The sequence below is a fragment of the Aythya ferina genome, assembly GCF_964211825.1.
Source record: "Aythya ferina genome assembly, chromosome: 1".
NCBI classification, from domain to species: domain Eukaryota; kingdom Metazoa; phylum Chordata; class Aves; order Anseriformes; family Anatidae; genus Aythya; species Aythya ferina.
Window position 1 is genome coordinate 842,240 of NC_140296.1, and position 24,834 is coordinate 867,073.

Genomic DNA, 24,834 nt, shown 5'->3' on the forward strand with positions numbered 1-24,834 from the left:
CTGGGGGTCTCTAGGGGTCTTTCATGCTGAAGGCTCGTAGTCTTCCTCAATTTTTTTTTCTTGTCCTTCCCCTTTGTACTCCTTGGCAGCATGTCAAAAGCTTACACAGCGTCCCCTGCAAGTTTTGTCTTCTAGCTGTCCTTCAGCTTCTTTTTTCTTCTCCTTAATCTCCTGGCCACCTGGCCACATATCAGGGGCTTGCATAGTGTCCCATTCAGAAGCCATAACAGTTACTAGTTGATCTGAAACCCCCAGACATCAGAGACTTCAAAGAAAGGAACATACAAATACAAATAGCTCTCTATTGACACTTCACGTGTTGTTAAAACATTCCTCACAGGCCATTCCCAGGGACACTCCAGTCACATCTATAGCAGTGCTAAATCAATCACAAAGGAGGCAAAAAAGCTGTAACTGTTAGGAATAAGAGTTCAGAATAACAAAAGCAAATAAGCTCATGGATTTGAGGAATATTTCTGAAGATTTGATAATTTGACTATAATGAGGGGGAGACTGGGACACTGGGAGGAAAGGGAAGAAACCACATCTGTGGAAGAAATAAATTGCCAACGCAGGACCCAGAGACAGACAGAACTGTTCTCTATTGACACAAATTGTTAAAACATTCCTTTGCAAGGTACAAGAACTATATACATTAACCATTCTGTTTTTCTTAGACTTGTGGTTATACGAGGGTATGTAAGATAGAAGGTCACGTTCACCATACCATGCGGCCCTAGCACTGTTCCATACTGACACGAATCAGATGAACATATATCACACTAGTAAATGGGGTTACATCAGGCTGGTGGCCAGTTACTCATGGGGTTCCCCAGGGCTGTTTTGGGGCCAGTTTTTGTCAATGTTTTTATAAAGGAAAACATTGACATTTATTTTTATAAATGAAAATTATGTTATTTATTTTCATAAATGAAAGCATTGACATTCAGAAATTTCATTTCTGTGTCTGGGGGACTGCTGCTGGAAACTGGAGCAGCAGTTTTATCCAACAAAACCCCTTTGTGATTGTTTGTCCTGGCAACTCACATCTCCACAGGTATCAGTACAGGCTGGGGAATGACCTGCTGGAGAGGAGCTCTGAGGAGAAGATCCTGGGGATCCTGGTGGGTCACAGGTTGGCCATGAGCCAGCAGTGTGCCCTGGTGGCCAAGAGGGCCAAGGGGATCCTGGCGTGCATTAAAGACCTTCTGTCTTACATACCCTTGTATGAGCACAAGTCTAAGAAAAACAGAGTGGTTAATGTATATAGTTCTTGTATCTTGCAAAGGAATGGTCCAGCAATTCGTGTCAATAGAGAGCTTGAAGGGAAATGTATTTGTAGGCTTTTCCTTGAAGTCTCTGATATCTGGGGGGATTCAGAATAACTGCTAACTATTACGACTTTTGCATGGGACACGATGCAAGTTTCTGATATCTGGCCAGGAGATTAAGGAGCAGGGGAAAGCTGAAGAACAACTGAAAGACAAAGCTTACAGGGGACGTTGCACAAGTCCCTGACATACAGCCAAGTTGGACAAAGGAGAAGGACAAGAGGGAGGAAGACTACGAGCCTTCAGCACGAGAGACCCCCAGAGACTCCCAGAGGGACCACCAGAGACTGATACGCATGCTCCAGTAGGAGGGTTGGGATTCCGGAAACTAATTATAATAGCCCTGTTTTTTCAGAAGTAGTAATGAATATGTAGTAGCCTAGGAGCATAAAAATCAGCTGCTTGATGTAACGGGTGTGCGTCTTGGTGGAGCAGAGACTCCTGGCGCACCCAGCGCTGTTTGCTTACCTTTAATTATTCCTTTAATTTACATTAAAATTTAATTTAAAATTTATTTTAAAATTTAATTTACATTTAATTATTCCTTTAATAAATTGTAATCTTTGATTATAGTCCTATTTTGAAGACTGAGCCATTTATTACACCCAGCCCTGGCACAGGAGCGGTCCCTCGGACGTCTTAACTTGTTCATAATGGCTTAATTAATGCCTAATTGCTGCTAGACCAGTTGGCCCATAGGGCACCTTCCTTCTGCACGCAGAAGTTAAACACCACCGTGGCGCCTGCACCCATGCCCGTGCTGCCAAACCCTGACCCAAACCAGTGTTTCGGGGAGGGCTGGCAACCTTGGCACCCATGAATTCAGGATTTCCCATGCCTTCAGCCCTGCTCTGGGCATGAAACCTGATGCAGGGGTTTTGGGGGTCCCTGGTGGGCTGCGTTTTAGGGGTGGTTGCTGTTTCTGGGCTGGGCACACGGTGCAGGAAGGGTTTCTGCTGGAGCAAATGCCACCGCTGTCCCTCGGCACTGGGTGCCCAGCCCAGGCAGCTGGGGGCTCGAGAGGCTCCACAATCAGTAAGATTATAAAGTAGGTATGTTTATTCAGCACTGGGAGGTTAGACCCACCAAAGTCAAGCGCACCCTAATGCAGCAACTTGCCTTGGTTATATGCAGTAGAGAGTTACATACGCATGAGGTTTCCCAGTACGCCTATACATATGCATAACCTGTCCCCGCTTAGTATTAAAATTAGTTCCAAGAAGTCATTTCCATAAACTCCTCCCCTCTGCACTTGCATGGTGCCTTCTGGTGGAGGGTGCTGAGGGTCGTGGGGATGAAGTAAGATGTCTTCATCAGGGTTGAACTTTTCACCTCATCTCCTTGCGCATGCTCTCTGAGCCCTTGGTCACAGTCCGAGCCATAAGGTTGATTTGATCTGGTTCTTGGGGTCCAAGGGCTCCTGTTATCTCAAGGTCTTGCAAGTTTGCCATTCTTTTTAGCAGTCCTCCTTATCTCTGAGCCCTTGGTCACAATCCAAACCATAAGGTTGGTTTGATCTGGTTCTTGGTGTCCCAGGGGCTCCTGTTATCTGGAGACCCAAGCGCAGCACAGGCACATCGCAAATGTAGCACATATTAAGCAATGAGTGTTGCCTACATATTCATTCTTAATCAATCGCTCTCTAATTTCTAACCCCATGTCTCACCAGGATGAAATCCTCCTCCCCAAGGATTTGTGCTCTGTTTTTCTCCACCTCCATGGTGTTTATCCTCCTCTAACACCCGGAGCACGCCTTGTGCCAGGGCTGGCATGGGGCTCCCAGTATGGGACGGTCTGGTCAGCGCAGTACCAGGTCACTGAGGATGCTCACACGACCGTACAGACAGTTTTTCTTTCTGCTTTGCAGTGACGTCAGCATGTGCTCAGCCATTCTTCTGCTGAAAAAGCACGGAGCGCGTTGGTAGGAGCGAAATATGCACAGCATTGTTCAGGGGAACGCTACTGAGATGCTGCGAGCCCAGCCCTGCTGGGCTGATGGGTGCATTTAACCATCTTTACCCCTGCAGTGCATAAGTGCAAACCCCAAACAGGAGCTGTGTGCTATTAGCAAGTCTCTTTTAACTTGCATTATTTCGTCTATGTTAAAAGAGGACTCTCATTTTGGGGGCACAGGCTGCTATCTGCCATCCCGTAGCTGCGGTTATGCTACGTGGGGGCACTCTGGGTGTCAGAGCAGCTCGGGGATCAGCGCCTTCCCCTGAAAACACACACAGAGAGCTGCACATAGGCACATGTAGATGTGTGTTTTGGCTAGGATGAAGTCGTTCCCTCCAGCTGAGCCCCACCACGGTCCCCGTGGCGCTGGCAGCTCCCAGCACAGGATACCCTGCAGAGAAGTTTCAGCCCCTCCGCGCTGTGGTTATTTCCAAGAAAGAAATAACACGCACACAGATTCCTATCTTCTATGAGGCTGCCTTATCTTTCTTCAGGGAAATAATCACGGAGGATCCCCAATAGCTGAAGGACTGATCATTCTCCTGTTTAAGCAACAGCGATGAAGGTCAAATCCTGCTTTTAATTGTGGCATGGAAGCTGAGCACTGATAACGTGGGTTGCGGGCATGGCTGTCACTGTCTTGTGTGAAACTATTTTATGAGATTCAGGGTGCCATATAAAGAAACAGCCTGCTTGCTCTGATGGCAGAAGACTACTGTTCAGTAATTTAAAGCTCTCATTAAGAGTATAAGGGAAAAAAAATGTAGCCACGAATGGAAGCATTTGAAATATGAAGCTTAATTTTAAGAGTCTCTCTTACTGCCTTTCCAAATTGCTACAGAGGTCTTGTAAGAAATGTTCCTGCTTGGCAGGCGTTAGAGAGGCATTTAACATAGGCATTGTCCTTTTGGAGGGAAAATGTTTTTATAGACTGGAGCTTCTGTTGTGCTGGGTCTTTCCTCAAAAATAAAACATGAAGGAGCAGAAAAGAGCAGCAAAGATAGGAAGTGGTGGAGTCACCATCCCTGGAAGTCTTTAAAAGACGTTTAGATGTAGAGCTTAGGGATATGGTTTAGTGGGGACTGTTAGCGTTAGGTCAGAGGTTGGACTCGATGATCTTGAGGTCTCTTCCAACCTAGAAAATTCTGTGATTCTGTGAAGAGCAGAGGCTGTGCCTCGTGTCGACTCTCACGTGCAAATTCCCTGAGGGAGCCACCCTCGTTGGCTATTCCAAGATCTGGAAAAATGTGCTGGCATCTGCCTGCTTGGGCCACTGCTTTAACTGGGCTCGGGATCACACCAGCACTGCTAAGGACATGTCAGAACAACTCTGCAGCCAAGAACCCAGGCTCAGGCAAGGATCTCAGTGAAGTAGCAACTTGATTTGCAGTTTCAATGGCGGGCATCCTGGCATCCTGCAAGCAGGAGCGCCCAGGAGAAGTTTATCCTAACCTTACATTCCCTAAGACCTGACACCTGATTTCTCCCGTTTCCTCATGGGCTGAGAGCTACAGGTTCACAGCCTACTCGACGCACTTCTATGCCATACATGTACAATTTTATTTGACCAACTGTTAATTTCTCCTTTTCCTTTTTTTTTTTTTTTCCTTCTTCTCTCATGACTAGAGGGCCCGTGATTTTTGTTTTTACTGATTTCGCACTGCTCGTCCTGTTTTTCGTAGGGATCCTCCTTATTTTGGGGCAGAGGGACCTTCCCCTTATCTACTTACTATAATCCCCGCTGCTATGCTACTGTCCTGCCTGCACAATCGCTTTTGAATATACGAGGTTAGAGGATTTTTACACTGCAGAAACACAGCTTTATTTCTCACAGCACCCACCCCTGGGTACCCCCAGCCCCCAGACACCCAGCAGGGCCAGGGGCACCCTGGGCTGGAGCTGCCCCTTGCCACAAGTCCCGCTGCTGCTGCCCGCAGGTGCCCTTGCAGCCCCGGACCCCCCCGTACTCACAGCAGCATCCCCTCGTGCACGGCCCCATCCAGGTGCAGATTCTCGATGAAGGAGATGTTTAGGACCAGGTTAGTTTTCTACTGCAAATAAAAAAACATTTTACTTTGTAGCATGTTTTACTGCAAGAACACAACTTTTTTTCTCACACCCCTTTTTTTTCTCTCCCCTGTTTTTTTTGCCCACACCTGCCCTTTTCCCTTTATGGCTGCCCTCCTTTCCCCTACCCCTCTCCCTTTCCCGTAAACGAGAACGAAAGGGAGCAGGGAGTGTCCCCACCCCAGCGGTGGCACTGTTTGAAATGGTGCCAAAACCACTGACCCGGTGCCCACAGGTGGCCCCAACGCCCCATGGAAGGGCTGCATATAAGTAACCCATGGGACGTGGGCACGGGTTGACAAACACCACAGCTCCACGTGTCCTGCGCACCGAGCAGAGCAGAGGTAGCAACTCGCTGCAGCTCCAGGGCTGCTGGGACCAGGCCGGGGGGATCTGTGGGTCTGCAGCCAGGCACCGGGGTCCTTCTGCACATGGAGCACCTCGCCCTGGGCTGGGTGCTGCTGGCCAGCACCCTGTTTGGCACCGCAGCCACTGGCAGCAGGCAAGACGTCCGTGCCATCACAGAGAAGGTGATGGACATGGTCGAGAACTCCTTTGATGACCAGTACCAGGGCTGCAGAACCGAGATGGAGGAGAAGCTGAAAACAGTGAACAGCACTGAGTTCCAAAATAAGGCCTATGCAGACACCTGGAAAAGAGCAGCTGAGCACTGGCAGAATCAATGGGGCAACTCCAACCACCCGCAGGTGCTGCAGCGGGAGCAGGCGGTGGCCGTGCTGGCGTACACTGATAATACAGACCTGTACAGTGAGTTCAACACGGCCGTGCGTGAGGGTGGGCGCTCCCGCGAGCACTACCTGCAATCCTTCCCCTTCAAGACGCTGCATTTCCTCCTGACTGAGGCCGTGCACACCCTGCAGAAGACCCAGAACACGGAATGCTACAACGTCTACCGCGGCATCAAGGGCATCCGCTTTACGGCCCAGCTCAACCAGAACGTCCGCTTCGGCCAGTTCGCCTCCACCTCCCGCCAGAAGGAGGTTGCTGAGTCCTTTGGCAAGGACACCTTCTTCTTTGTGTACACCTGCTACGGTGTCTCTATCAGGAACTTCTCCTTCTTCCAGAAACAGGACGAAGTCCTCATCCCACCCTATGAGGTCTTCAAGGTCACCAATGTCATCAATCACCCAGACGGAACCCACATCCATCTCCATTCCCATTCCAATCACAGCAACTACAACTGTGCACTGCTGAAGGGTAAGGGCAGCCAGCAGGGTGGGTGCCATCGTGAGATGTCTGGGGACAGGGCACAGCCCTGGGCAGGTGCCGCCGTGCTCCCCGCGCTCCTCCAGCCATGGCTGCAGAGGAACAGGAGCCCCGTGCCACCGGCTCTGTGAGGGGAAGGGGAGCCTCGTGGTGAAGGCAACACCTCCGTGTGGGGAGCTCGGGGAGCCTGGGGAGCTCGGGGAGCTCGGGGAGGTCGGGGAGCTCGTCTTCAGACCAAGTCTTCCCTGCGCATCCCTGCATGCTCCCAGCTGCTCTCCCTTGGGGTTTGCGGTGGGGGCCCTCTGTGGCACGGCCAGGGTGGGGTGAGGGGCACAGAGCGGGGTGGTGCACAAATGTTTTTGGTCTCTTTGGCAGAGAAAAGGTGCAAGGCCCAGACGTGTTTTCAGTGCAGTTAAGAGGCGAGCCCCCAGCCCCTTCCCACGGCCAGCACCGTGCTGGCACCCTCTGGCAGTCATTAACTCCCTGTTTCCCCCCCAGGCAGGAGCAGTCCCAGGGAACCCCCACACCTCTGGAGTCTCCTCTTGGCAGCCGCAGCCCTGGCAGCCGTGGGATGCCTCTAACCCAGCTATGCTGCTGCTGCACCTCCACAAGGAAAACGGGGCAGAAGCGTGAGAACACATTTAATGGAAACTGTGGGATTACGCTTTCCTCCGCCGGATGCTTTCTGCTCCAGCAGGAGCGGTGCCACTGGTCCCAGGATGCTCCGGTGGCCCTAGAACACCAGCAGAGGCTGGAGGAAGTCTTTTCCTGGCTTTTGCAGAGAAATAAAAGCACTGCTGGAGGATGGAGGCATGGAGGAGGGTTCCTGCGGCTCCCCGCAGCGGGGGCACTTTGCATGGGCGGCAGCCGGGGGTCTTCTCCAGCTCCCTCCCGGAGCACCCTGGAGAGCGCTGCCCCAGGTCACGGGGAGCACTGGGGGCTCCTCCTCTCTGGGGAGCCTCCACGGCGGCTCAGGAGCAGGGATTTGGCTGGCACCTCAGCCCCCAGCGCCCAGATTCGGGCTCTGCAGGCGGGACGGACGGGGGCTGCCCCACGGAGCAGCGCAGGGCACTCAGCCAGCTCTGCCGGCACCGTGGGCACCTCGCCTTCCTCCTCACCCCGCGGGTGTCCCCTGCCCCCCCAGCACACAGGTGACACCAGGCAGCCTCAATGCGCTTTAATGAATCCCTGCTGCCCCACAACCTGCTGCGGGCAGGTGCCGGGGGGCCAGGGGCACCAGGAGCCCCACAGCGGGGCTGTGTCCGTCAGAGCAGGGCCGATGCCCTGGGGCTGGGCAAAGAGCCCCCACAGCAGCCTCCCGACCTGGGGGTGGGCAGGGTGAGTGCCCCCAGCTCTGCAGCCGGCCAGGGTCCAGCAAGGGCCGGGCTGGGGGCAGCTCCGGGCAGGGGCAGGGGGGATTTCCCCCCACGCCAGGCCCACGGAGCATCCCGTCCCGTGCGGCGGGGGCAGCCCTTGTCCCACGCCGTGGGGCTCTCACCCGTCACGAGCTGCAGCCCGGTCTCAGCCCAGTTCCCTGCTCTCGGTGGGGGCCGGCTGCGGGGGTCCCCATCGCAGCTCCCTGGTGTCGAGGCCGATGGGGCTCAGCACCACGCAGGTGAAGTTGGTGCGCAGGTCCCGGGCGCTGAAGGAGCTGAAGAGGAGGTCGCGGCGCAGGACCACCCCCGAGCCCCGCGGCTCCTCTCTGCGGGGCGAGCAGCAAAGACCCCGTCAGCACCCCCAGTAGGGCCGGAGCTGCCCCCCCCCAGCCCCGGGACCCCCTCCCCGTACTCACAGCAGCATCCCCTCGTGCACGGCCCCGTCCGGGTGCAGCTTCTCGATGAAGGAGCCGTTCCCCAGCCAGTAGAGCAGCGTGACCTCGGGGAGGCTGCTCACGGCCTCGCAGGAGATCTTCACACTGCAGCCTGTGCATGGGGGGAGATGGGCTGGGACCGGGGGGGGGGTGGCAGTGGTCCTGCTGTGCAGCCCCCCCATGCCATCCCCAGAGCTCCCCGGGGGAACAGCCCCTTCCTCACCCGCACCCCAAAAGCCCCCGCAGAGCCTTGCTGGGCTCCCCAAGCCCCAGCTGCAGGGGTGCAGGAGCTGCCCCCAACTCCCCCCCCCAAGTGTGAGGGGCTCAGCACGGCCCCCCCCAGCCCCTGTCCCCAGGCTGTCACTTACCCATGCGGGGGGGCTCTGCCGGCATCCGCAGGGCGGTGATGCGGGGGGGCTGCAGGGCCGTGGTCGCTGGGGGAGAGGAGCGGGGTGAGGGACAGGAGCAGCCCCCAGACCCCACAGCGGCACGGAGGGCAGGGTCCCACGGGGGGGGGGGGGCAGGGACACGGGACTGGGGGGCGCACAGAGGCAGGAGCCGGTCCTGGCTGCCCCCCCCCCAGCCCTACAGCCCCACTTACCTGTGCTGCGGGGGGCCACAGCCCAGCAGAGCAGCGGCAGCAGCAGGAGGGGGGCACGGAGCCCGGGGGGGGCTGCGGGCAGAAACGGGGCTCAGCGCCCGGCAGCGCCGCGATGCGCCCCCAGAGCCGGGCACGGCACCGGGCGGCGTCCCCGAGCCCCCGCAGCTCCTCCCGGGCACCGGAGCGCTCCCCCGGCCCCGTTTCCCTTGGCCCCGGCTCCCCCGGCCCCGTTTTCCCCCGTCCCGGCTCCCCCCGTCCCGGTGCCCCCCCCCCGGGTCCCGCAGCGGCCGCACCGTCGGAGCGGGCGCACGGAGCCATCGTGCGGCAGCGCCCGGCGGGGGCTCTTTATGGGGCAGCGGCCGTGACTCACCGGGGGCCGCCCCCGGCCGCGCCCGCACCGGGCTGGGCAGCGCCGGGCTCCGCATCCCGGAGCCCCACGGACCCCAAATCCCCACGGACCCCAAATCCCCGCGGACCCCAAATCCCCGCGGACCCCAAATCCCCGCGCCCCTCCTTTACCGGGACCCCGCGCTCAATGTCCCTGCGCCCCCCGTGCCCAATGTCCCCATATCCCCCTGCCCGATGTCCCCATGTCCCCCACGATCCCGTGCCCAACGCCCCCGTGCCCGATGTCCCCCGCGTCCCCCCGTTGTCCCCAGCTGCCCCCCAACCAGCCTGGCTGTGCGAGACCCCCGCTCCCACCCCAGCCCTGAGCCCCCTGGGTGGAGCTGGGGGCTTCGGGGCGAGGAAGGGCCTGGGCTGAGGGAGGTGGGCAAAGCCCCGGGGGGTGCAGGGTCCCAGTTGGGGCCGTGCCCCCCTGCCCTTTCCCCTGTTTTATGGCCCGGGCCTGCCTCCTTCCCGCTGTCCCTCTCCCTTTCCCGTAAACGAGAGCGAAAGGCAGCGGGGAGCGTCCCCACCCCGGCGCTGGCACCGTTTGAAGCAGGGCCAAGGCCACTGACCCCACGGACGGCCCCGATGCCCAGGGGAAGGGGGCAGGGGGCAGAAGGGGCTTCCCCACCCCGGGGGGGGGATCCTGCGCCCTGGCTCCGGCCCCCCTGGGCTCAAGGAGGGCAGGAGGCAGCGGGGTGGGGACGTGGGGGCGCCTGCGTCAGGTGAAGCCCAGCCCAGGGGGTCCCTGGGGGACGCAGCCGGGCTCCTCTTCCTCACCCAGGGAAGAGGAGGAGGAGGAAGAAGAGGGGATGCCCAGAGCTTCCCATGGAGACACAGCTTGGAGGTGGCTTTCAGAGCTGCACGGTGCCACTTGTTCCTCCCATCCCGGAGGAGGAGGAAGGTGACCAGCGAGCCCCAGGGGACAGCAGAGGCCGGGACACGGCTCTGTGCAGCCCCTCGGCTCCTAAGGAGGCAGGAGCAGAGCCCCCAGTGAAGCACAGAGCGCTCCGAGCAGAGCTGGGGCTGGAGCCCCGCACACAGGCACGGGGACAAGCGAGAGGGGGGAAGCCCCCAGGCCTCTGCCCCTGCCCTGGAGCAGGGACCCAAACCCTCCAACCCTGGTAGGTGCCGGATCCAGGCAGAGAAACACCAGGTGTTGAAAAAAAAAAAGCCCCTAAAACCCCAGTGAGTTTTCTGGCATTTTTTATTAACAACTCCGGGAAGGGCAGTGCTGGCGCGGTGACAGGGCCCAGTGCCCGCCAGGCGCCCCCCCCCCACGGTCAGCCACGTGCCTGCGTCCTCCCCGCAGCGCCCGTGGGCACCGGGGCTGCAGCCCAGCACCTTCAGCGCTGCCCAGCCCCGTCCCAGTGCCCGCAGGGTGCCCGCAGGGTGCTGGGGCTGGTGGTCAGCACCCAAGGGAGGCTGCAAAAGCCACTGCTGCGTCCAGACGGTGCAGGGGAGGGAGGAGGAAACGCCACCCGGCCGTGGGACGAGCAAGAAAATCCCCGGGCCACAGCAGGTCCCGGGACTCTGTGTGTGTTTGGCACAGCGCAGGGCAGTTTCGCCCCACGCAAACCCAGGGCTCAGCAGGGCCTGCGGGCAGCCCCCGGCAGTGCCACGGTGCCAGCCACTTCCCCAATCCCTGCAGCACGAGGAAGACCCCGTGCCAAACCCAGGGGGCCCTGCCCGCCTCACCAAACACCAACTCAACGGGGTGCAGGGGGAGAAAAGCCCCCCCTGCCCCACATCCCGGCAGGCTGAGGACGGCACCAGCCCTGGTGGGGCACGGGGACACGCAGGGGGACATAGAAAAGAGGGGAGCGTACAAAAGGGTGAGGTGGGCAGAGGCTGGGGGGCAGCGCATGGGACCGGGCTCACGGCGCGGCGCAGGAGCGGCTCCTTCCCTCCCCGTACACCCGCAGCGGGGAGCTGGTGGGGAAGAGCTCAGCCCACGGCACCAGGGCAGCCCCGTGTCCCTCCATCCTCTCCGTGCTGTCCCTCTGTCCTGGGAGCTGTCCCTGTCCTCCCGCAGAAGCAGGAGGGCGGCTGGCAGGGAGATGAGCTCCACACCTCGATGCGCTGCCCCGGCCCTTCCTCGCCCGGGCTGCTCCTGCTGCCCCGCTGCAGGAAGGGAGACAAACAGCCCCAAGAGGCAGCAGCACGAGAGCCTCCCTCCCGCAGGAGCAGCCCACGGCCCCGGGGCTGGGAAGCGGGCCGAACCGTCTCTTCTGTCTGCAATAGAAAGTTTTAAATACGCTCATTAAAATAACTGCTTTTTAAAAAAAAAAAAAAAAACACAGGCTCCCCCGGGGGGGCCCTAGCGGGGAGCTGCTGCTTGGCTGGGGGTCGCCCCAGGGACGAGTCCTCGGTGCCGCGGCGCTCGGGGGCGGCCGGGATGCGACGGATCCGGCCGGCTGCTGTCCTCTGCCCCCGGCCCGCGGCCTCGCCTGGCTCCGCGGCTGCCCGCCGCCCTCCCTTACTCCAGGCCCAGGATGTAGTTGATGCCCTGGACCAGTCCGATGATGACGGGCTGCCAGGCCACCAGGTAGCGCAGCCAGTCCAGCAGCTGCCCGTACATCACGTGCGGCCTCTCCCAGCTGCGTGCAAGGAGAGTTAAAGAGCCTCGGGGAGGCAGGAGGGGAGCGTGGCCCGAGCTGGAGCTGCCCCACGCCGCCAGGAGGGAGGCTCCTGCCTCCCACCCACGGGAGCAGCGGCTCGCCCAAACCCACAGCCTCCCAGTTCCCCCAGTGCTCCCGTGGCTCCATGCCCAGCTCCGGGGCAGAAGAGCCAGGGAACCAGCTCCCCCGTGGAGAAAGGATACGGGTTACTGAACATCCTCTTGAGATCCACCTTCTCTTTGCAGTAGGGACACGTCTGCTTCTTCCCGACGATGCACCAGCCGCGGATGCAGAACTCGTGAAAGCTGGGGAGCGGCGCGTTAAGGGAACTGCCTGGGGACGGAGCACGGAGGAAACGGGGCCGCTGTCACGCCCGGAGGAATCAGAACCACCCCCGCACCACACGCAGGGCACGGGAAGCACCCGCGTGGCGCGAGGACGGCAGCGTTGCCCAACGCAGAGCTTTCCTAGAAAACCCCTCGGCTCCCAGGAAGGGGCTCACAGCAGAGCCCCCGCAGCAGAGGGCTGTGCCTGGTGTAATCCCGTGGCCGTAAACCCACTGGCACGGCTGCCAGGCAGCTGCTGAGGCTGCAAACGTTTCCACACCGCCTGCAGCGCCCAGCGTGAGGCAACAAGCTCCGTGACCTTTGCTCAGGCCCTTTGGAAACCACCTCGCTCTGAGTCAGGGAGTGAGTACCAGAGAACATCCCAGCTCCACCGCTGAGTCACAGCTGGAAAAAACCCCTGACCTGCCCCCGGCCAGGGCTCGGTGAGCTGTCAGGACTTCCACTTTTGCAACTGACTTCACCTCCCTCAGCTGCCGGGGCGCTGGAAGCTCCGCACGTGGTGCTGCCAGAGGAGTTGTGGGACAGAGGAGCCTGGCAGGAGCTCGACACAGAGCCAGAGCCCTGCCAGAAAACGGGGGCTGCCGATTGCTCCCGACACGTCCCCTCCACGAGGATCCTTTGGCACCGCAGCAGCACCGCCCGGCGTCCCCGACACGCGCCCCTTGGTGCCGGGCAGGGGCTGGGAGGAAGGCAGGGGCACGGGGCTGGCCCGGAGCAGAAGGATACACGTGGTTGCAGGAGAGGCGGTACGTGTTCTCGATGATCCCCTCCTCGTTGACGTCCACGAAGATCTGCTGGCCGCAGACGGCGCAGACGCTGTCGGAGAGGTGCTTGGTGGGCATCCCCGAGGCGCTGTAGAACTGAGGAGGGCAGAGCAGAGGGAGAGATGGTCACGGGGGAGGGGGGCACACGTCCCACACCCCCCCCGGTGCAGCTAAGCTTTAGGGAGGGCTGGGCCAGCTCTCCTGCCATCCAGCCTCAGCCTTTTGGGCTTAAAAACCTCATTATAGGTCCAGCTGCAGGGAACAGTGACAACAGGACGCGGCGCTGCTCGGTCACTGCACAGCCCTTTGTGCCCCAGCCCCCCGCAGCCCCCCACTCCCTGCAAACCCCCCCACGCTGGGGGAATCCCCCCAAACTGCAGGTTTGGCCCTCGTGGCTCTCTGGGTGGGAGCGTGCTGCAGGACACCAGGGGACAGGCAGGGGTGACAGCTGGGAGGTCAGGGAAGAGACAAAAGGGCTGAAGATGCACCCAGGGGGCTGGGTTACAGCAGAAATCACAGGGAGGGGAAGGGGAAGGCGAGCAGAGCCACGAGGGAACACGATGCACCCCACAGGTGTTCTGGTTCACTTTTTTCTCTGGCACTAGGTGAGCGGGTCACAGACTTCAGGCCATCACCATGGGCATGTGGGAGCACCCGCCGTGCCCGCAGGGACAGCCCGAGGCTCAGCCTGGCATAAAGGCTCAGACAGACAAATATTTGTCAGCAGTCTGGAGGCACTGAGCAGACCCGTCCTGTCTTGTGCTCCCGGAGATGGGACAGATTTGGTTTGTGGGGAGCAGGATCTCACGATCCCGGAGTGACTCACGTCAGAGACCTCCTGACGCGGGCACCTTGGCGCAGAGCGCGAGCAGTGAGCCCTTCGTGGGGCAGAGCTCCCTGCACCTCCTCGTTTGGGGGAAATAAAAGCTGTGGCTGCAGCCAGCCCACCCCCAGCCCTCCTGTTAGCAGGCAGGACTGTGGCCGGGAGGACAGCACAGCCTGAACTCACCCCGATCGTCGAGGCCATGTAATCTGCACACATCTCGGCAAAGTCCCGCTCCAGGACCCCGTAGTACAGGCCGTAGAAGAGGAGGGAGATGCCGAAGTCCATCGCATCTTCTGGTTTGATTCTGCAACAGAGGAGCCCCAACGACATCGAGGGCTTTTCTGCAGCCGCAGGGGTGCACGGACAGCGTGCCAGAGGAGCCCAGCAGTGCTGCAGCACACGTGGCTCCACCGCAGGAGCTGTCACAGCCCCTGAGCTCGTGGCACCGCCACCAGCCCCCTGCAGAGCTGTGTGCGTGCCTCCAGGCACGGAGCCAGCCCCTGCCTTTGGGGCACTTCACCTGCTTCGTCCCCAGCGAGCTGTGGGGGCCCTATCCCAGCTCATAGCTGTCACCCGTCTCCCTCACCTGCCCCTGAAACGAGCAACTCTCCCCCAGCTCTATCATGCACCAGATCAGCTCCACATAAGCCCCCTTTTAACACCTCCACAGCCCTGCAGGCAGTTTCCAACCCTGTGCATTGTTCCAGAAGGAATTGATCTCTCTGAAACGGAGGATGGCTCGGGGTAAGGCCCTCAGCACCACAACCACGCGGGGAGAGGACACCCTGAAAGTCTCTCTGGCCTCCTGCCACATCAGTCAGGCCGCCAGGTGAGTGTTTCTCTGGAATCCCAGCCAACGCCTCCTTCCCCATGGCCTGTCACAGCCCCTGCCCTGGGAACGGGGCCCCGAGGATTCGCTCACCTGAACAATAAATTAAGACCAAAGAGCGTGAACATCACGGCCATGTACCCGACAATTCCAGTGGCGTAGCTGATCTTGTATATTAGTAGAAACCATTTATAAACCAGCCTGTAAAAATGCAAAACAAGAATTAGGCAGCTCTGTTTCTGCCTCGAGCACCTATCGAGTTTCACGTTCCCACGTCGGATGTTTCAGCCCCCCACGCGTGGGCAAACAGAGGCTTCAAGTTCCAGCTCAGGCCACAGATCTGCTGCTGCCACAGCAGCTCGTGGTCTGCACTTCCAAATGAGAAACCTCAGGATGCCCGATGGCCTCAAGCAAGTGAGTGTCATGCTGGGAATGCACTCAGTGAGACTGCCAGATGCCCTGGGGCATCGCAGGGGCCTGCCTGCCCACTGCCCGCCCCGACAAGACACAGATCTGAGGGTGGCAGCTCCACAGAGAGCCTGCAGCAGGGTAACTCACACCCTGAGTGAAAGCCCCTGAGGTGCTGCACTGCCTGAACAGGGCCAACTGCAGAGTTTGAGGCCGTGGTTTGCGTCAGGGAAACACCAAAGGGCTCTTTGTGATGCTGCCCTCAGGCCGGGGACACTTCCCAGAAACGCTCCCACTAACCTGGGTGTCGTCTGTACCAGAGGTTTTCGGGTTGCCCTGAAGGTGACAAAAGCTGTGACGGCTGAGAAGAGCACCCAGATGACCAAGAAGCGCCACCAGTACAGCTTCACCGTGAAGTACAGGGGCACCACCCACATCTGGAACAGGGTCACCATCTGTGGGAAGGGAGGAGAGGTGTGTTATGCTGGCTCGCTGCTCGTCAGGCATCAGAAACACCCCCGTAGCTCTGGCAGCCTCGCTCGTGCTGGCATCAAGGGGCACTGAGCGGTGTCAGGGAGCTCAGGAATTTGGGCTGGCGGCCGCCAGCACGCAGGGAACAGGCTCAGAGCCTGGCTGAAGGGAGTCTGACAGCTGGCGGGCAGCAAGGTGTCTGTGACAGCAAAGGAGGAAGGAACACTGCTGAGAAAAGAGGCACAGGGAGCTGATCTGCACAACCAGATCTTGCAGCAGGGCTCAGCAAACCTCTGCCTCTTCAGGGTTCCCAGCATTTTATCCACAGCCCCTCAGGCACGGGTTAAGCAAGGAGACTGGCACAGCACCGAGTTTCGGGCTCGTCTCTGCCCCGCCAAATGTCCCCAGAGCAGACCCACCGCCGTGCAGCTTTGTGCAGGCACACGGGCCCGGTTTTGGTTTCGCAGAGGATTAGGGGCACTGCCTGGAAATGTTCTTTACAGAAAACCAGGTGGGGTTTGTTTCCTGGTGCAGGCACAGCCCCGCAGCCTTTCTGGCGAGCTGACACACGGCACCAGCATCGGGGAAAGCAGCAGGGCTGCTCGGGGACACCACGTGTCACTGAGAGCGCTCACACCAGAGGCTTGAGGCCTCCAGACGCGTTCACCCTCGTCCCCAGCAGGAATCCCTCTGGCTGCCGGGCAGCCGAGGGCGTTTCAGCACCAGACAGCAGGAGCACAGCACGGCCGTGCTTCCCAGCAGCCGGGGACACTCACGTTGTAGGAGCGGGGGTGCCTCTGCTTCCACTGCACCAGCAGCAGCTGCGCCACCACCAGCGTGGCGATCAGGATGAGGACCATCTCGGCGTGCATGGCCTCGTGACCGCGGTGCTTGGCGTGCATCCGGGCGTGTTCCACCCTGCAACGACAGCGAGAGGGTGACTGAGGGGCGTGCAGGGACAGCAGACAGGCAGGAGAGCCAGGAGGACTGCGCTGGAGGGCGGCGTTAAGGAACGCAGGGGTACGGGTGCTGCGCTGCCATCCCGGGGAGAAAGAAATTAAAAATGTCCCTAAAAGCAGCTGGTTTGCACCACGACACCCAGCTCACGGTGCTGTGAACACGGCTGAGGTGTCACGCTGCTGCACAGGACCCAAGGTGTGTCACACAACCCACCCAGCCGAAGTGTGTGCTGTCACTGAGACAGAGCCCAAACCTTCCCCAGCCCTGCTCAGCCCCCAGCACGCAGCTTCCTCCCTCTGCCCCGATCCCAGCTCCGCTGGAAAGCCAGGGGAGGCTGCCACAGCCGGCCCTCTGCTGACCCCTGCGGTTCCTTTGCTCTCAGTGCTGCTGCCTGGCCGCAAGCCAAGGCACAACGTCCTTACCCCGTGGCCTGAGGCTGAAAGTTAAGTGTGAGTTGGAAAGCTCACGAAGCCGTAAGTCTCAAAAGCTGAAAAGTTAAGCTGCAGCTTAAGGCTGGAAGTTAAGCCCAAGTTGGAAAAGAAGATCTAAAGTTATAAAAGAAAAATCCAAGTTGGAAAATAAACCTAAACACAACGAATATGGCAATTCTCTGATCTTCAGAGGTCTTCCATAAAGCTGCGAGGAGAGCAGACCTGTGGGCTCTGCAGCACGGGGCTGACTGAAACTGGCTCGGCCGAGGGAAAAGGCAGAAGAGCCAAAAACCAAACCAGGTCCCTGCAAAAGGCACTGCCTGGGGAAGGCTGTCCACAGACTCTGGAGCTGCTGGCAGCGCCCGGCACGGGCTCTCCTTACAACCCCAACTCACCTCCATCTCTCCTCGGGGGACAAGTGCGAGAGGTCGACCTGAGGAGACAGAAAAAGACAAAAAAAGATCAGCAGCTGGAGGCCGGGAGCAGCAGCCCCAGCCTCCAACCCCCTCTGCCTCCTTCCCCCGAGCAGCAGAGAGGCAGCAGCAGCACCGTGCAGCTCCCTGCCCATCACCATGGGGCTGTGTCCGGCTTCTGCAGCCCCTGAGCCACGGCACGGCCCCTCCTCGAGCACTCAGGGACGTCTCCAAAACCCCAAACCTTTAGGAGGGACAGCCCAGCAGTCAGAGGTGGCTCGGCTCTCCCCCAGGGCTGCAGATTTTCACCCTGACAGCTCCGGGGAGGCTTCCAGGCTGCACGGGACACATCCCAGCCTTGATACGAGCACGGAGCACACAAAACCCTGCAGCTCTGACTTCACGCCGCCTGTCCCAGTGGGGCCACGCTGCTCTGCTGGTGGCTGCTGTGCTGATCGCAGCCCCAGCAGCTGCCCCGCTCCCCCCCCGTGGCCCCTAATCACACCCCGGGGACAGCAGGCAGGGAAAGCACAGCCCGAGTGGTGCTGCTGCGCTGCGCCCCGAGCAACACCCGCAGGAGGCACGTCCCAAGGGTGCTGAGAGGCTCGGGCAGATGGGAAATTGGTGGAGATGTGAAATTTGGGTCTGCAGAGTCCAGCTCGAGCTCCCCAGGTTGTGGTGGTGCTGTGGCAGCTTCTCACTGCCTGGGCTCTGACACCCCGGGAGGGGAGCGCAGGGCCAGAAGCTGAAAGCAAACACCAGGACCCCCCGTTTACAAGGCTGTGAGCGATGGATTCCGGTTAAAATCCTGCTTCCAGCGGGGGCTGACTCCCCAGAAACACCACGAAACCTTCACTGAGACACCCAGCAGCTACTGCCCTGGAAGGGGACGTGGTGCAGGGCCCTGACCCCGTTACACCAGGGCTGCAGAGCCCGGAGCTGCCAACCTCAGCACCCACCAAGGCTTGGGGAAGCAGCAGGCACATGGATATGGAAGGTATTTCACCTCTCCCGAGCTCAGCTGCGGGTGTAGCAGCTCCGTGCCCCTTTATCCACGAACAGAGGAGAGGTTTGGGAGCAGGAGGCTGAGCCTGACAGCAGGAGCAGCGCTTCCCAAGGGCCAGCTCCCTGAAGCACCCCAGGCCCAGCCCTGGGCTGTCCCCAGCCGCCTGCAGACGTGGACTTTGTGGGAGGGAGCCCAGGGACAGGAGCAGCCCTCGGTGTGCCTCCTTCCGTCTGCCTCCTTATCAGCTGCCTGCTCTCCGTGGCACCTCTAGCAGAGCCCAGCGCCCTCCCTGAGCCCTTCCTGCCAGGAGCCTCGCTCCTGAGGAGCGCAGCCCAGCAGTTTCCACGTTTGTGCAGGCAGCAGGCTCCTCCAGCACCCAGCAGCTCGCTGAGGCTCTCAGAAAGCCCGGTCCCCGTGGCAGGAGCTGCCTGACAGAGCGAATGGCAGCTGCCTGGACACGCTGCAGGGGGGCTGTGAGGTGTGAGGGCGCTGGGTCCGAGGCTGGGTCCTGCTGCCACAGCTCCTCGGGCAGCCGTGTGGGGAGCACGCAGGCTAATAAATAAATAAATATATTTTTTTATTTAATCCTAATTTGAATCCTGAGCCATTTATAACAGGTGGGAGCCGCTCCCTGCCTGCTGCCACCTCCCAGCCACCAGCTTCAGGGCAAAGCCTGAGGGGGAGCCCCCCCGGCCCCCCACCCCCTCAGCCCCTGCCCTGCTGAGCAAGCAGAGCCCGGGGCCATGGGGACAGCCAGGGGGGAGCCTCAGCACGGGGCTGAGCCCCCACAAATCCCCCCCAAATCCCCCAAATCGCCCCCAAATCGTCCAAATTCCCCCCTAAATCCTCCAAATCGCCCCCAAATCCCCCCAAATCACCCCCAAATCCCACACAGCCCCTCCAAATGCCCCAAATCTCCCCCAACCCCCCCCCAGAGCCCCCAAATGCCCCCAAAATCCCCTCTACAGCCCCCAGATCGCCCCCAAATCCCCCCCAGAGCCCCCAAATCGCCCCCAAACCCTCCCCCAGCCCCCTCCCAGCCCCTCAGAGCCCCCCCCAGCCCCCGGCCCAGGCCGCCCCCAGGGCTGAGGCGCCCCCAGCCCCTCCGTGCAGCCCGGGCCCGGCCCCCAGAGGGCAGAACTCCCCCCCCCAGTCCCTCCCAGTCCCTCCCAGTCCGTCCCAGTCCCTCCCAGTCCCCCCCCACCTCCTCCCCGTCGCGCTCGCCGGGCCCGCCGACCTCCACCTCCAGCACCGCCGCCATCTTGCCCCCCCCCCTCCCCTCCTCCTTAGGGCTCCCCTCCCGCCGGCAGCCAGCTCCTTCCGCCGCCGCCCGGCCAATCAGCGGCCGCGCCGCCTCCCCCTCGGCCAATCGCCGCGCGCGGCGCTGCCCCCGCGGCCAGTCAGGAGGAGGAAGGGGCGGGCTTTAAGGTTAGGGACCGTGGCGCATTTCCGAACCCTCTCAGCGCGCGGCCTCCCCGCGCCCCCCCTCACGCTCTGTGCAGGGGCGGCTCACGGCGGACGCTCCCTTAGGGCCCGGCGCGGTGACGCGGCACCGCCGCGGGACTACAACTCCCATCAGCCCCCGCGGCGGGCCGGGGGCGGGGTTAGGGGCGTGGCCAGGGGCGTGGCCACGCGCTTCGCGCGGGAGAGTTCGCGCGGCGGCGGGGCCGGTGCGGGGGGGGCGGGGGGGAGGGGGTAAAAGGGGGCTGGGGGCAAATGGGGGGGGCAAAAAGGGGCGGGGGGGGCACAGGGGGATGGGGAGGGGAAATGGGGCCTGGGGGGGGCAGAATGGGGCCGGGGGGGGGCTGAAGGGGGGGGGAGAAATGGGGCTGGGGGGGTAAATTGGGGGGGCAGAATTTGGGGGGGGGGCTCTGGGATGGGGTAATGGGGCTGGGGGGGGCAGAATGGGTGGGGGGGGGGCTCTGGGGTGGGGAAATGGGGCTGGGGGGGGCTCAGAGGGGCTGGGGGGGGGCAGAACTGGGTGGGGGGGGCTGGGGGGGGGCACCGGGGGTTGTGGGGGGCAAATTGGGGGGGCAGAATGTGGGGGGGGGGCTCTGGGGTGGGGAAATGGGGCTGGGGGGGGGCACCGAGGGCTTGGGAGGGGGGCTCTGGGATGGGGAAGTGAGGAATGGGGCGGGGGGGGGGGGCTGGGGGGGGGCATTTGGGGTTGGGGGGCACGGGGGGAGCAGAACATGGGGGGCAGATACAGGACAGGGGGGCTGGGGGGGGCAAATGGGGCGGGGGGGGAATCTGGGATAGGGCAATGGGGATGGGGGGGGCACTGGGATGGAGAAATGGGGCTGGGGGGGGCAGAATTGGGGGGGGGCTCTGGGATGGGGCAATGGGGCTGGGGGCAGCTCAGGGGGGCTGGGGGCACCAGGGGGTGAGGGTGATGGGGGGGCAGAATGGGGTGGGGGGGGCTGCAGGGTGGGGAAATGGGGCTGGGGGGGGCACCAGGGGCTGAGGGGGGGGCTCTGAAATGGGGCTGGGGGTGATGGGGGTGCGGAACAGGGGGGCGCAGCAGCTCAGGGTGGGGTCCGTGAGCCCCCCCCCAGCTCCTGTGTCCCCCCCCCAGGCTTTTGGGGCGAGCAGAGCCCCCCCCCCAGGCACCTCCATGGCCCCGGTGCGCATCAGCTCGGTGGTGTCCTTCTCCTCGCAGGTCCCTATGGGGGGGCTCGGGGTCACCCCCACGGCTCCGTGGGGTGGGTGCACACCTGGGGGGGGGGGTCTGACGGTGCCCCCCGCAGGACCCCCGGTTCCCGGTGGAGAACCTGCTGCAGGAGGCCAGCCGGGGGCCCTGGCTCTGCTGCCCCCAGGACCGCAGCCGGCGGCTGAGAGCGGAGCTGCAGCTGGAGACAGCCAGCGCCATCGGGTACCTGGACCTGGGTGAGGGCGGGGGGCTCGGCTGGGGACCCCCCCGGACCCCAGCAGGGACCCTACACCCCCCTATGCCCCTGGAAGGGACCCTGCACCCCCCCCCCGGGTCATGCCCTGAGCCCTGGGCAGGACCAGGGGGTGCCCCACGAGCCCTGAGCATCTCCTGAGCATCTCTCCCCCCCCCCCCAAAAATAAATCTCCGCAGGTAACTGCGGCTGCGCCCTGGTGCAGGTGGAGGTGGGGCGCTCCTCCTGGCCCCGGGACCACCCCTACGTCCCCCTGGTGCCCGGCGTCCCCCTGATGACCCCGGCCGAGTCGCGGGCGGGCGAGAACCGCTGCGGGGTGCGGATGTTCAAGGAAGGTGAAGGGCAGCCCCCCTACACCCCCCAAACAACACCATATGGGGCTGAAGGGGTCGGGGCCACCCCTGAAGCCCCTTCTGGTTTCCCCCCCAATTTGCAGCAGATTTCCTGGAGCTGGCGGTGGGGCAGAAATGGGACCGGGTGCGGCTCACCTGCAGCCAGCCCTTCAGCAGGCAGGGGCAGTTCGGGCTCTCCTTCCTCCGCCTGCGCACCCCCAGCGACCCCCAGCCCGACCCCCGCCCGGCACCGGTAGGAGCTGTCGGGGTGGGGGGGGGTCCCAAGGGGCTCCCGGCAGCCCCCCCGGTGTCACCTCGTCCTGCAGGAGGGTGCCCAGGGTGCCGACAGCCTCCAGCGCTGCAGCCCGGCCATCTGCAGGATGCTGTGTGCACAGACAGGATCGTGGGTAGCCAGGGCTGGGGTGGACTGGGATGGACTGGGAGCATGGACTGGGATGGACTGGGATGGACTGGGAGCCTGGGCTGGGGTGGACTGGGATCATGGACTGGGGTGGACTGGGAGCCTGGGATGGGGTGGACTGGGATGGACGGGGATGGGCAGGGAGCTTGGGCTGGGGTGGACTGGGATGGGGTGGACTGGGATGGACAGAGAACCCAGGCTGGGGTGGACTGGGGAGCCTGGACTGGGGTGGACTGGGATGGACTGGGAGCATGGACTGGGATGGATAGGGGTGGACAGAGCCCGGGCTAGGGTGGACTGGGATGAACTGGGAGCGTGGGCTGGGGTGGACTGGGATGGACTGGGATGGACGGGGAGCCTGGGCTGGGGTGGACTGGGATGGATGGGGGTGGACGGAGCCTGGGCTAGGGTGGACTGGGATGAACTGGGATGGGCGGGGAGCCCAGGCTGGGGTGGATAGGGAGCCTGGACTGGGATGGACCAGGATGGACTGGGAGCCTGGGCTGGGGTGGACTGGGATCATGGACTGGGGTGGACTGGGATGGACTGGGAGCCTGGGCTGGGGTGGACTGGGATCATGGACTGGGGTGGACTGGGATGGACTGGGAGCCTGGGCTGGGGTGGACTGGGGTCAATCACGGCCAACCCTGGAGCCCCAGGGAGCCCCCTGGCACCCTGAGCACCTCCTGGCTGGGGAGCGCGGGGCTGACGTCCCTCTGTCTGTCTGTGTCCCTCCGTCCGTCTGTCCACCCCAGGGTCTCGAGGCTGGAGGAGCAGCTCAGGAGCCGCCTGCAGCAGCTGGAGCCGGGCCCCAAATCCTGGAGCCCTGCCCGGAGCCCTGCCTGGAGCCCTGCCCTCCTCAGCCGCCCGGCCAGGATGCTGCTGGCGGCGGCGCGGAGCCGGGCCATAAATCCCCGACCCGGCCCCGGCCCCGGCACCACGGGGCTGCGGGATGAGGAGCGAGGGGACCCCGCAGCACCGGGTGAGCACTGCCCTCGCCGTGCCCAAAATCTGCCCCAAAACTGCCCCAGGGACCCCGTTCTGCCCACGGTTGGGGGGGATCCCCTGTGTCTGTGGGCACCCCATAGCAGGCGAGGCGCCCCGTGGCTGGGGGAGGACGTGCCACCCACCCCCTTGGTGGCCAAAAAACCGTGGCCATGGTCCCAGCCCAGTGCCCGACCCCACAGCAGGGCTCAGCCCTCGCTCCTCGGCCCACGGGGGTGTGAAATGGAAATCCCCTGTTTTTCCCAGCCCCGTCTCCCCCTGCCCACGCTTATAGGGACCAGCAGCCGGGTTCCTGCACCCCGAGCCGTGCCCGTGCTGCTCCACGTTTGCAGCCCCCGGTGCTGCTGCTGAAGGCTCGCTGCCTGTTTGCTGCTCCCCAGGCTCCTCGCAGGACGTCCCCGCTCCCCAAAAGAGGGTCTGCAGGCAGAGGGCTCGCAGCCCCCCAGGCAGGTAATTAATTCACCTCCCACCCCCCCCACGTTTCTCCCCCAGCCCGCTGATTTTGCTGCTCTGGCTCCCTCCCCGCACCCAAGGGCCGGCCACGCGCGGTGGGTGCTGGCTCCAGCAGCTCCCCCCGATTTCTGGCTGCCCAAAACCCCCCTGTTTTGTGCCGTGCTTTACGGGGGGGGGGCAGCACGCAGCACGGCGAGCCCTCAGCTTGCAGCACCCCCGCAGGGCTCCACCAGCTCCCCCCGGGAAGCCAAGCGCAGGACGGAGACCCCGAACCCGTGGCCACAGCGAGGGACCTGCACGGGGACCCAGCGCAGGGGACGAGGTGGGGCTGTGCCCCCTCTGCTCGGGTGAGTGCTTTGAGGATCTTCCCAAAGCTCCATCCCCATGGGCTGGGGGGGGATTTGGGGTTTGGGGACACCCCCATCACTCCCCTTTCCCATAGGATGCTTCAGCATGGCGCTGCTGCCCGCGCACGCCTCCCGCTGCGGCGAGGACGACTCCGACCCCGACCCCGACGTGGAGCATCCATCCTGGGTGCCCTGCCCCATCTGCCAGCTCTGCTTCAGCCCCGCCGAGGTGCAGCAGCACGCCAGCACCTGCGGGGAGTGAGGGCAGCGGGCTCGGAGCCCCCCCAGACCCCACAGCCCCCCCAGACCCCACAGCCCCCTCGCTGTGCAAGGGGGACCCAGGGGATGCTGCGGGTACCGGGGGTGGTGCAGAGCGAGCCCCTCTCCGGGGGTCCCAGCGCAGGGGGAGGGAGGAGGGGAGCTGCTGGGACCCCCGAGGTGGTGCCCAGGGGGCTGAAGTCGCCTTGGTGGGGCTGCTGGGGGCACCCATGGGTGCACCCTGCCCCCCCCAGCACCACAGGAGGGGAACGGGGGGGGGCTCAGCTGCGCAAACGCTGCCGGGGGAGGCTCCTGCACGGAGGGGTGAGGGCAGGCTGCGAGGGGAGCTGGTGGAGAATAAAATTGGAGCAAAAAAAAACCCAAAAACCTCTGCGTCTGTTTGGGCACAACCTTGAAGCCCCAGCTGAGCACCACCCGGAGGGAACGCAGCACGGAAAAGTGGGCATAGATGTGGTGTTAGGGAGGATTTCAGCCCATTTTTCCCCAATCCCCATTATACTGCTCCCAGGACAGCTGGACCCAGGGGGGTGAGGCTGCTGGAGCTGTGCCCCCCCCCCCAGGCACCCACCCAGCACAGCCCCACGTAAAGAGCTGGTCCTGGAGGAGGGCTGGGACACACGGCAAGGTCTAGGACTCGGA

General features: G+C 62.3%; 4 protein-coding genes and 1 long non-coding RNA gene across 8 annotated transcripts; 2 read left to right on the forward strand and 3 right to left on the reverse strand.

Moving 5' to 3' along the window:
• Positions 1–2,367: 2,367 nt before the first annotated feature.
• On the reverse strand, positions 2,368–5,402 carry LOC311430083. Its single transcript, XR_014688542.1, has 2 exons — positions 5,259–5,402; positions 2,368–3,229 (listed from the first exon to the last, which is right to left on the reverse strand). It is a non-coding gene; the product is annotated as an uncharacterized lncRNA (long non-coding RNA).
• Positions 5,403–5,653: 251 nt separating this feature from the next.
• LOC311436343 (erythroblast NAD(P)(+)--arginine ADP-ribosyltransferase-like) lies at positions 5,654–7,386 on the forward strand. The gene is made up of 2 exons (XM_084518406.1): positions 5,654–6,572; positions 7,080–7,386. The coding sequence occupies exons 1-2, from the start codon at positions 5,786–5,788 to the stop codon at positions 7,160–7,162; spliced, it is 870 nt and encodes a 289-aa protein (XP_084374532.1). The 5' UTR covers positions 5,654–5,785; the 3' UTR covers positions 7,163–7,386.
• IL18BP (interleukin 18 binding protein) lies at positions 7,210–9,330 on the reverse strand. Of its 3 annotated transcripts, none has more exons than XM_084518424.1 (6): positions 9,286–9,330; positions 8,993–9,064; positions 8,760–8,825; positions 8,374–8,503; positions 8,080–8,283; positions 7,210–7,314 (listed from the first exon to the last, which is right to left on the reverse strand). In XM_084518424.1, the coding sequence occupies exons 1-5, from the start codon at positions 9,308–9,310 to the stop codon at positions 8,103–8,105; spliced, it is 474 nt and encodes a 157-aa protein (XP_084374550.1). In that variant the 5' UTR covers positions 9,311–9,330; the 3' UTR covers positions 7,210–7,314; positions 8,080–8,102. The 3 variants fall into 3 exon arrangements, with proteins under 3 accessions (XP_084374550.1, XP_084374552.1, XP_084374551.1); XM_084518426.1 differs by having other exon boundaries at positions 7,210–7,353; XM_084518425.1 differs by lacking the exon at positions 7,210–7,314 and having other exon boundaries at positions 7,744–8,283.
• Positions 9,331–11,726: 2,396 nt separating this feature from the next.
• Positions 11,727–19,754, reverse strand: RNF121 (ring finger protein 121). 2 transcript variants are annotated; one of them, XM_084494022.1, is made up of 9 exons: positions 19,660–19,754; positions 17,432–17,469; positions 16,422–16,563; positions 15,475–15,629; positions 14,860–14,967; positions 14,121–14,241; positions 13,074–13,207; positions 12,204–12,305; positions 11,727–11,979 (listed from the first exon to the last, which is right to left on the reverse strand). In XM_084494022.1, exons 1-9 carry the CDS (start codon positions 19,714–19,716, stop codon positions 11,859–11,861), a joined length of 978 nt encoding a protein of 325 aa, XP_084350148.1. In that variant the 5' UTR covers positions 19,717–19,754; the 3' UTR covers positions 11,727–11,858. The 2 variants fall into 2 exon arrangements, with proteins under 2 accessions (XP_084350148.1, XP_084350149.1); XM_084494023.1 differs by having other exon boundaries at positions 19,693–19,717.
• Positions 19,755–19,964: 210 nt separating this feature from the next.
• XNDC1N (XRCC1 N-terminal domain containing 1, N-terminal like) lies at positions 19,965–24,305 on the forward strand. The gene is made up of 10 exons (XM_084494038.1): positions 19,965–20,058; positions 21,031–21,114; positions 21,203–21,341; positions 21,538–21,693; positions 21,795–21,943; positions 22,017–22,093; positions 22,867–23,093; positions 23,497–23,566; positions 23,792–23,916; positions 24,012–24,305. The coding sequence occupies exons 2-10, from the start codon at positions 21,070–21,072 to the stop codon at positions 24,176–24,178; spliced, it is 1,155 nt and encodes a 384-aa protein (XP_084350164.1). The 5' UTR covers positions 19,965–20,058; positions 21,031–21,069; the 3' UTR covers positions 24,179–24,305.
• Positions 24,306–24,834: the final 529 nt, after the last annotated feature.

Bases quoted from the DNA above. Each gene is read 5' to 3' on its own strand.
- LOC311436343 (XM_084518406.1), top strand. From the start codon at position 5,786: ATGGAGCACCTCGCCCTGGGCTGGGTGCTGCTGGCCAGCACCCTGTTT. The intron at 6,573-7,079 runs GTAAGGGCAGCC...TTTCCCCCCCAG, and splicing joins CAACTGTGCACTGCTGAAGG to GCAGGAGCAGTCCCAGGGAA.
- IL18BP (XM_084518424.1), bottom strand. From the start codon at position 9,310: ATGGCTCCGTGCGCCCGCTCCGACG. The intron at 8,826-8,992 runs GTAAGTGGGGCT...CCTCTCCCCCAG, and splicing joins TGTGGCCCCCCGCAGCACAG to CGACCACGGCCCTGCAGCCC. The intron at 8,284-8,373 runs GTGAGTACGGGG...CTCGCCCCGCAG, and splicing joins GTGCACGAGGGGATGCTGCT to AGAGGAGCCGCGGGGCTCGG.
- RNF121 (XM_084494022.1), bottom strand. From the start codon at position 19,716: ATGGCGGCGGTGCTGGAGGTGGAGGTCGGCGGGCCCGGCGAGCGCGAC. The intron at 17,470-19,659 runs GTGGGGGGGGAC...CTGTCTCCTCAG, and splicing joins GCGAGCGCGACGGGGAGGAG to GTCGACCTCTCGCACTTGTC. The intron at 14,242-14,859 runs GTGAGCGAATCC...CCTCTGTTGCAG, and splicing joins GGTCTTAATTTATTGTTCAG to AATCAAACCAGAAGATGCGA.
- XNDC1N (XM_084494038.1), top strand. From the start codon at position 21,070: ATGGCCCCGGTGCGCATCAGCTCGGTGGTGTCCTTCTCCTCGCAG. The intron at 21,342-21,537 runs GTGAGGGCGGGG...AAATCTCCGCAG, and splicing joins CATCGGGTACCTGGACCTGG to GTAACTGCGGCTGCGCCCTG. The intron at 22,094-22,866 runs GTGGGTAGCCAG...TGTCCACCCCAG, and splicing joins CTGTGTGCACAGACAGGATC to GGTCTCGAGGCTGGAGGAGC.